This window comes from Hippocampus zosterae, chromosome 2, assembly GCF_025434085.1.
Source record: "Hippocampus zosterae strain Florida chromosome 2, ASM2543408v3, whole genome shotgun sequence".
NCBI lineage: Eukaryota > Metazoa > Chordata > Actinopteri > Syngnathiformes > Syngnathidae > Hippocampus > Hippocampus zosterae.
The window spans coordinates 22,724,534-22,734,941 of NC_067452.1; the positions used below are offsets into that span (position 1 = coordinate 22,724,534).

Below are 10,408 nucleotides of genomic sequence, written 5' to 3' on the forward strand. Positions count from 1 at the left end.
CTCTTCTGCAATGTTTAATTCATTGACGTTCCCATTCATATAAACAGTATGCATACAAAGGAATTGTGTCAGGAGCTCCAATTTTGGGGGGGCTTGAAAATCCAATCATTTTGTTTTCAGGACTGAAGTTGGTCATACAAAGGCTGCAGGCAGCGCCTGATATTTATTTAGCGAAGATATTTATTAATGATCACTTTTCAAAGGTGGCCAACCAGCCGTTTAATTTTGCTCATGGTTGTGGCGTGAAAATTGCTGCTGCGTTTCGCCCTACTGAAAATCTATTGCAGACACACACATGCTCGCTCACACACACACATGCTCGCTCACACACACACACACACACACACACACACACACACACGCATACGCACGCATGGCCATATGGCAACGTCAGCATCTGGCCTCAGAGATTTGTGCGGATCTTTTATATAACACATAGAAGGCCAAACTTAAGTGCACTTCATCACGTGGGGAAAACAGTATCTGCACTGTAATTGTTCTCCTTTTTTCCAGGAATATTTAACAATATGAGCATCACATTTAACAAATGAACATCTGAACATGATTGCCTCTTCTACCTTTATAAACTATGTTAACATTACTTTTCTTTAATTTTGCATACTACTGCTTCTCAGTTTATTTTAAACATTTATAATTACCGTGTTTTTTTTTTTGTCACATTAAAATTATATATTTTGTTCTGGGTCACTGAAATAAATGTGGTAGAATTCTAAAGTTTGGTTCAACTAATACTGTCAATGCACTTGTTTTTCTTCCTGTCTCCTTCATGTGACATAGAAAGGAGTTCTGTGAGCTGTGCCTGGCTAGGGACAGGCAAACCAACAAAGTCTTTGTCTGCAAGAAGTTTCTCAAGAAAGATGGCAGGAAAGTCCGCAAGGCCGCCAAGAACGAGATCATGATCCTAAAATTGTACGCAGTCCGTGTGTGAACAGAAGGACGTATGATTGAGAAGTTGTTGGAGCAGAAAAAGCTAATTTGAGATTTTCATGATGGTCTACATCAGGGGTCACCAACCTTTTTGAGAGTGAGAGCCTCTTCATGTGTCCATTTGTGTGAAGGGCTACCAAATTGATACACGTCTGAAATAACATTTGTACAAATTACCTTTAATAATATTAGCATATGTTATTTTTAATACTTAATGATTTTAATTTTCAGACTCTGATCATCTTAAAGATATCTCACAATACTGCCCGTGTTTGCATTTTTAAATCATAATTCCTACGAGCAAATCACAATCCTAGCGCTGGCGGGCTGTTGGTGTGGTCCTCACAGGCTGGCTACCTGGGGCCTGCGGGCACCACGTTGGTGACCCCTGGTCTACATTAATTCTTCTTGTAATGATAAATAAATTGTGCATGACATTAGCGATTCCCAACGACTGTCCCCCAGCACATTCAGGTGTCATAAGACCTCATTTGGTGTCCAATATCATTTAAAGGGGAATTTGAAATCCCCCCCCCCAAAAAAACACTTTTTGTCATATTTGTTAAGAGTTATTCTAACTCAATCGTAGCACACGATGTAAATCTCATAAGTGAATACATCAGCCATCTCTGGCCTCCATCATGCACCTAAAATAAATAATATACAAGAAGTACATTTGTTTTCCACACATATTTATCAAGTACTAATCAAGTCAGAATTACCGTTTAATGAATAAAATTAATAAACACTTTTTTTTCTTAAATTGCAAACACCCCTTTAATTCCTCCAAGATTATTATTCTTTCTCAACAATTAATGAATTGTATCTTAGTTTATCAATGGCAGTAATGTATAGTGACAGACAGAACGTATCCATCCTCTTCTAGTAGATGGGAGACGGTCCAATTTACCAATTTGTGTTGAACTGGACAAACCCAGATTCCACACCCTTAGTGTAAACTTGTAAGTAAATACAGACAAAACAATTATTCTTTCAGCATTTATACTTCTCATGGGATTTTTATTTGTACAATTTGTTGCTTGGTAAACAACACTGGCTAATCAACTCCCTCCACAGATACAGTATTCTTATGACGGACGGGTTGACATCATTCTATTCATCTGACTCATTTGACGCTTTTCTAGGGTCAACCACCCAAACATCCTTCAACTCATAAATACATTTGAGACCCGGAAAGAATACTACATCATCCAGGAACTGTGAGTGTCTTGCTTTTCATGTATGATATCTTACCTGAATCTCGATGCATGTAAATGGTTGGTGAACAATGCAGTACAAAGAAATGCGTCAGCTCAAGGGGCCAGGCAGAGCATATGTTGTTTTTACTGCGTGCTCTGGTGTAGTCCTCCACCGCTGAGATGTGTGTGATTTGTTGAGATATTTGCTTTCTCTCACACTCAACACTATACTCGTAGCCCCTGAGGCGATCCTTTACCTTACGAGGATCGATATCCAGCCAGCCAAGCGTGTGTTTGCAACTTCTTGTCACGCAATAACTGCAGATGGGTTGGTTGGGTTCGGAGAATTCCGACGGACAAATGGGGTTATTGCAGTCGCGATTTTGGGCTTTACCGGCACCCATCTTGCTTTGGGCAAGACACAACTGCCTCACCTGTCATTTATATTCTTTCCGAAGATAAGTAATATTTTAATTGCTCTTAGTGGTATTTTAGAGCCTGTGGAAGCAGATTGTCTTCCTAATACACATAAGGAGCGAACTGCATTAAAAGTGATACATGGCATTACAACATGTGGCTGGCAGCAGCAACTTGATTTTCTGCTCATGTTTGTGCATGTGTGTTTTCGCAACAGGGCCACGGGGGGAGATGTCTTTGACTGGATTCAGGACCAAGGCAATTACACAGAGAGAGATGCCTCCAACGTCATCAGACAGGTGCTGGAGGCTGTGGCATACTTGCACTCTCTCAACATTGTCCACAGGAACCTGAAGGTACTCTCATGTTCTGCCATTTCTCATGAGTCGCTTTGGCCTTCATGATCACCCATCAGTGTCCATTTGCCCTCAAATGTCCTCTGGTGGTAGAAGGTGGAATTTTCTTTTAGGCTGCACTGTATGTGGAATTGACTTATTGAATGATAGAAAGTTAAATACATGATGATCTCAACCGGGTCTTTTACCCCTCATTGTTAAAGTAGATATGTAATAACTAACAATTGTTTTGTAGCCTCCTTCTTTGTTCACTCAATTTAAACTGCACAGTTGGTACAGCCCACTTACATCGTATTTATGATTTACTTATATATTTGTATTTGTATTGTTAGATTGTTTAAGAAGTTGGTACACAAGACGTGATCTTTAAATTTGAAGATTAAAGTAAATAATGACAGTTAGAATTTTAATGAGGTCGGCTTGATTCATAACATTTCAACATTCAGCATAATTGTCAGTCACAATAGCATCTGATGAAGTCATTGTCGTATATTGCCTCAGCAATTAAAGTATGTGAAGTAATTTGTGTCCCATGTCACCTAGCTGGAAAACCTCATGTACTACACAGAAAACAACCACAACAAAGTAGTTTTGCGAGATTTCTATCTGTCAAGATTTGAGAATGGCCCCATCACAGAACCCTGTGGCACACCAGAATACTTGGGTAAGATTTGACCATTTACTAGAAATAATCAATGGGATTTGTCCAATCACGTTGACATGCTTAGCTCATGTTATTTCTATTGGATTTTCCAGAGCACATGTTTGCAATTGTTTAATTTTACACTTTGTTCAATTTTCTACATGCGTAATTTACTTTACACTTTATTCCTATTCGTAATTTTCTGACTTCTAGACCTATAACAAGGAGAATGGACGAGCAGTCCTACCTTTAAAGTAAATTAAAATGAACAGTGAAACCATGTGCTGGGTAGAATTGTGAACAAGATATGACAGTCTCAGGATTACCAACTATTAGTTGAATCTCGATCAAACATTTGTCTCGTACCCTCAGCACCTGAAGTAGTCGCTCGTCATCGATATGGCCGACCTGTGGACTGCTGGGCTGTGGGTGTCATTATGTTCATACTGTAAGTCTTCACAAATTTAACAATTGCAACTTTTTCTATAGCAGATCACAAATATGGTTTTGTTTTTGTTTTTCAGATTATCAGGGAACCCTCCTTTTTATGATGAGACAGAAGAGGAAAACACAGATCTACATAATCGCATCATTTTCTGTCGAATTGTTGCTGGTGATTTTGAGTTCGATTCTCCGTACTGGGATGACATTTCCCCTGCAGGTACACGCTTTCGCCACACGACGGCAACAAATATCTTCAAAGAGATTGAATTTAATATCACACAGTGACCGGGTTTCTCACTTAGATCGATATTATCCCAACCTTGTCAAATTAAAATAAAACCATATACACGAACATAAAAGTATTACAGGAAGTTTAATATATGAACATAAAATTAGAATTTTCATGCATGCAAGGCAAGGTAAATAATGCGTCACAATCAAGCCCTGACACAAGAAAAAAAAACATACAAAAAAATACAAACCCTTAGGTCCGCTCGGTAATGATCAAACAATAAAAGGAGTGACAGGACTAATGCAAATAAAAAATGGAATTAGAGGGTACAAAATCAATGGAGGTGAAATATGAACAGCAGATGCATTTGTAATATAATACAAAACAATAAAAAGTCAAGTCAAGTCAACAGTATTTATAGAGCACTTTCAAACAGCCATCGCTGCATACAAAGTGCTGTACATGGAGCGATTTAACATACACAATAAACAGTAAGACGAATCGGTAATAAAGGCGGTAGAAAGCACCAAGCAGTAAAATCAAGAACAAATCTAAGTCATGCTGAGTCGAACGCCAAAGAATACAAGTGAGTTTTGAGGAAAGCTTAAAGATAAGTAGATCACTTATACAACAATAATCAAGAGTCTCACAAGAATAAGCAGTACAGAAAACCGATGTATGGATGTCAGAACAAGTTCAAGTTAAACCATTAAGGGTTCTATAGTTTGCTAGTGATCTGCTTTTAGTAGCATGCACTGTGGAAAAGAAATACGTATGAATGATGCGCTTCAGAATTTGAACACAGGGACACAAGTGTTAACTCTCACAGATGCTAATTGAGCTACAGTAGAATGGAATAGAGTTCATTGCCATTTTTACAAGTTAAAAACATTGAAAGCAGCTACAATTATTGTGCATGTCCCTGAGTCAGTGATAACAAATCAACAAACAAACACGTTGCATATGAGAAAAGTAAGTATAAAATTCAGCATAGTCATACCAACTGCTCAGATTTGTATCGGTTTATTGGTCAGCTAAATAATTTCCTCCCCATATCCTCATTGCTCTTAAACTTGGTTGCATCAACTCTTTCAGCTAAAGAGCTCGTCTGTCGACTCATGGAGGTGGACCAGATGCTGAGAATCACAGCACAAGATGCGCTTTGGCATGAATGGTATTTAGTGTTCACATTGTCGCATTGTCGCAGAAGTATTTCGACACAGTACACGGTCTCACGTTTCGACTGCTGCTTTTGTCAGGATTGCAGGTAACGGTGCATCTGAGAAGAATCTTAAGGATGGCGTCTGTGCCCAATTTGAGAAGAACTTTGCAAAGGCCAAATGGCGGGTAGGTGGTCAACCTCACTCGCCATCTCTTAACATAAAATGAAGCTTCAGAGAGAAAGTAGTCGAAAGGGGAAGGCTGGAGGTACAGTATCAAGAAAATAAGTAGTATGAGTTATTTGTAATGATGTTTAAAAATAGTCAAGATGCACTGACACCACGTATTTTCAGACCGAGTAAGAGTAAAAGTACTTACACTTGAGTACTCGCTGATACCAAGTACTGATACTTATAATAACATACATCTTGCAGTTGTGATTAGAATGTTTCATTTTAATCAAATATTGTTCAAAAGACAATTTCCTTGAACCGGGCATAAGTTTCACTCAAATATAACTTTTGTCATTACTTACCTTTTACCATCCAATTGCATTTTTTTAACAATCTTGCCACACATTATACTTAAATGTAGCCTGAAAGGTTTCGTTTCTGTTGTATTTCAGTCTGAACGTTAGGGGCATACTGCAAAAGGATTACAGAGACAAATAACGTAGGGACTGACAAATACACAAGTAGGAAAATGGATGCCAAGTTACCTCTGTATTAAGTTTAACAAAGAGAGTCAAAGACTAGTTCTTGAGAAGACAAGTTAGAAAAACAAAACTCTGGCAGGGTACCTGAAGGGATACTTTATCACATAACTCCCTGACATGTATTTGATCGCCCTGCCTCGAAGCTTTGAGACGCAAAGTGGCGCTGGCTCAGGCGCGGTATGGAGCAAGAGGCAACAAAGCTCCAAAACATTGGTACCTATCGGACGCTAGCCGAGAAGAGTTCATCCTAATCTTCAGGGTATAATTTGCAGAGAGCTAACAAAGTATTATCTTTCATTTACTTTGAAGTAGCGAGGGACAAATGAAGCTTCATGAAGCACTTGTGTAATTTTTTTAATCCTTTAGATGGCACGCTTGCTCTAAGGATGCAGTGGAAATTGAATGTCCACTGCACTAGCCTTATTGTTTCAACCAAGAGCACCATCTAGAGGAGAAATATATCACAAGTGCTTCATGAAGCTTCATTTACCCATCACTACTTTGAAGTATCGTCACATGATAAGTTGACATACGATCATCGGCTCAGAAGTTATAGGTCAAGCTCGTAAAGTGGTATTGTTATCAAAGCATCAGAGCATTTTTCTTTAGAGCGCAAGTTTGAATACATACTATATCAGCACCAATAGTTACATTGGTTTTAGTGCATCCCTCAAGAAAGTGTACATAATAATTTATAGATACTGTATCATAATGTGACCATGTCAAATGTTAATATCAAGGAGAGAGTGGGGGAATATGACAATGGTATTTCTGACCTCAGAGTACAAGTAACACCCATAAACGTCTTCTCTCTTTCCCCATATAATTCCAAGGAGTTAAAGGTATTGTAGATCATTACGATAGAGAATTGAATGACAGAGCGTGGGTGGAACTGCACATTCAGTCTGGCATGAAAAAGCATCTCTCTATGGCTGGAACTGCATTTTAATTGACTGTTTTATGGCTAAATAGTCCAAAAGAACTAAATGTGAAGAAAAAAAAGCAGTCAGCCATGAGGCGTGTTGATCATATTTTGACTGGTGAAGGTCTTCTCACAAGCTTTGTCAATGCACTTTCACTCTGCCTGTCCCAGAGGAGATCCACTGTCCCACTTTTCCTTTTCACAATCAAATGTTCAAAGTGGTTGACTGTGCTCCTTTCCTCCTCCTCATCTGCACTCGTAAATTAAATGAATTTAGTTTTACAAATACTGCAAGATCATGATCAGCAATGCAGATGTCGGGATATTTGTGTCGTTATGTTGGTGTAGTTAAGGAGGGAGTAAAATGGAAAGGATCCGGTGCCACCACTGTGGACCATTTAAATGTAATAATTCAATGTACAAGGACCCCTGTCATTCCTCCTATCAAAATCCACATTGCACCTCAATGTCACGATTGCGCTAGTTAACTAGAAGCTGCTTTATCATCTGAACACCATTTCTGTGTTACAGTAGATTGACACTTCCAGATAATCCGTTACCTGGTCTTGAAACATCTTCTAAGAAAGCTGCTTTATCATCTGAACACCATTTCTGTGTTACAGTAGATTGACACTTCCAGATAATCCGTTACCTGGTCTTGAAACATCTTCTAAGAAGCCACATTTTCCCCAATTCCTTCAGTGTTTACAGTCGAGGGAGTGGAAAACTGAATTAAAAGTATCAAGTAAGCAAGAAGGAACATGGGAAGATGGGGTCTTGAGACTGATTCACACCAGGGCGAATTGTATTCAATCCAACTGGAAGTCAACACATGCACAATTCACTTCAGGAGAATCACATGAGCGCTTAGTTTTGAGCTTTGTCTAATAATACCAATAAGAATTGCACCAACGCTTGAATGTATTGTAGGGACAGAGGAAGTAATGGACCCATACTGTATGTAATACTTCTGTTCTATTATTTTTTTCTTTTCTTTTCTTTTTTTTAATCCCTGTCTTGCAGAAGGCGATCCGTGTCACCACTTTTATGCAACGTCTGAAGAACTCTGAGTCAGTTATCGACAGTTCAGCTGAGGTGCAGCGTGGGGAAGATGCAGGGGAAGTAAAAGGAGGGCTGGCCGAGCTTACAAGTGATGAGGAGGGGATAACAAGTGGTGTACCTTTAGAGGTTATGGTTGAAAATAGGCCACCGGACATACAGGAAGTCGAAAAACAGCAGGCAGTAGAGGTGCATCTTGAGGTTGGAGCATCCCCATCCTGCGATAAGATAACAAAGAAAGTGCAGGATGGTCAAAGCAGGAAAACAGCCGCCAATTTGGATGAAAACATAGCATCTAAAATAACACCCACAACAACCACGGAACACACCAGCCTGACAGACAAGAAACTGATATGCAGCTCTCCTGATCCCAGCAACAAGCGTAAAATGACTGCAACACTTCATGGCCTTCCACCCACAGCCTCGGCTAACGCCACACAGAAGGGTGGAAATGACAGCAGCTGGTGTCAGACACAACTGCCAGAGGCGGTGGCAGAGAGTTCGGTGGGAACATCAGCCACTACGGCAATTGCGCCGGGAGCTGGGGCAGATGTGGGTCAAGGTGTTCGTTTAAGGGGTGAAGCAAGTCCCATGTTGAGGAGGGACAGGGACGCCAAGAAAACAGACCGATATAGTGCGGAGTTTAATATTGCCAGAGAAAGTCCTGCAGCAGGTCACGGTTGCTATGCAATTGGCAGCTCTGCTAGTTTGGGCCGGCACGCCACACCGTACAATAGAGACATTGGGACCGTAGGCATGGGGATGGCAGGGCCCTATGGGAGTCCATATAGCACCTTGTATGCAAGTGGAAGAAGTGTGGGGATGTATGGGACCGGGTTACATCACGGAACAGTGAGCAGCAGTACCACAAGCGACTGGCAAATGGACAGTGTGATTGAGCAGATAGAGAAGCAAATGGTGGCAGTGCTGGAGAAGATTGAAGGAGACATGCCCTCGTTGTTGGAGCAAATCAGCGACTGCCCTCCTGAACCACTACGCATCCGCAGCACACACGCCTCGCCTGCCATCTCTCGGGCCCGCACCTCACATCACACCTCTTCAGAAACCTTGGCCACACCGCCGCCTCTTCCGACCTCCCCCAGGCCCGCGCTGCCGTCTCTCCCACGCCTTGCTATCCCTTCTGCTTCCTATCCTCCACCCTCCCCACCTTCTCAAGCCTCAGTCCAGGCTGCAGAACAAGAGTGTGGACAGAGTGGGACTGAATGTTCTGGACTTTCCTCCAGAGCTGGGATGGCCAGACGGTTATAAAATAGGTGGGAATGATCAAAACCAAAACATGTCACAGTTCAGGGTGTACCCCACTTACTGCCCAAACACAGCTGGGATAGGCTCCACTCCACCTCGTGACCCTTGTAAGGATACGCGGAAATAGATGGATGGGTACATGTATGCGTGCATTATATGCTCACTAAACAACTTCATCATTCTGGAATCAATGCGCTTTAAGAAGGTTGATGAAAATGCACAGCATGGGAAGAAAAGTACAAAAACAGAAATGACAAACCACAATTTGAATGATGTCCTGCAAACATGTAAATACATTTACTGTAACTGGCTTTCCAACTCTTGTTATTCTGTGTTGTAATCTTACTCATGTCCAAACGCCTTTTAACGTCATTAATCAAGCACTGCCAGTCCTACTTTCGTCCTTTTTAATGGTAGCACTACATTTAAGATGCAGGTCAAATTTGCAGCCAACTAGACTGATGAAACCTTATCACTGCAATAGAGATTTGTTCTAAATACCCCTTGATCCCTTGAAAACACCCTGTCAAAGTTATCCAAAAATCTTGATTATATGTTGGGCAGAAAGAGATCGACTTATTTTACTATCACAAATGTAAAAGTGATGTACATTTTATTCTGGCTTTTTTGGCTCTGTTACCATGTTACTGTATGTGCTCTTCTCTGGTGTCCGTCTCTACCCATTGTAAAATGTATTGTGTCTGTAAGCCTTTCAAGAAAAATAAAATGTCAAATCATCTTTACCGATGTTATTTGGTGTTTTGATTGGGAGACGATAAATAAGTCCAAATACAGTGCATAATGACCGAAAGTCACTGCACAGTAGAGAAAACCAATGTCACCCAGACTCTCGGGAAAGCCTACATATCCCTTAAGGCTTTGCGCTTTTGGATTAGACCACCATTTTGAAGGCACGGGCTGGATAAATATTCATGGTGGTAAACAATGCAACTACGATACAGTTATCGTCAAGTACCCAACTCGATCAATTTAAAAAGAGTTTAATGAACACACACGATGATCGAATGTCAATCTTGAAATAAATC

General features: G+C 40.6%; 1 protein-coding gene across 2 annotated transcripts in view; it reads left to right on the top strand.

Moving 5' to 3' along the window:
• camkvl (CaM kinase-like vesicle-associated, like) overlaps positions 1-10,105 on the top strand; it is a 44,559-nt gene extending 34,454 nt beyond the window's left edge. For both annotated transcript variants that reach the window (XM_052057205.1, XM_052057207.1), the window contains 9 exons: positions 799-930; positions 2,094-2,168; positions 2,782-2,920; positions 3,464-3,584; positions 3,936-4,011; positions 4,088-4,224; positions 5,335-5,413; positions 5,499-5,586; positions 8,061-10,105. In XM_052057205.1, coding sequence (XP_051913165.1) covers positions 799-930; positions 2,094-2,168; positions 2,782-2,920; positions 3,464-3,584; positions 3,936-4,011; positions 4,088-4,224; positions 5,335-5,413; positions 5,499-5,586; positions 8,061-9,365 — 2,152 coding nt within the window. In that variant the 3' untranslated portion in view covers positions 9,366-10,105. The remainder of the gene's footprint in view (positions 1-798; positions 931-2,093; positions 2,169-2,781; positions 2,921-3,463; positions 3,585-3,935; positions 4,012-4,087; positions 4,225-5,334; positions 5,414-5,498; positions 5,587-8,060) is intronic.
• Positions 10,106-10,408: the final 303 nt, after the last annotated feature.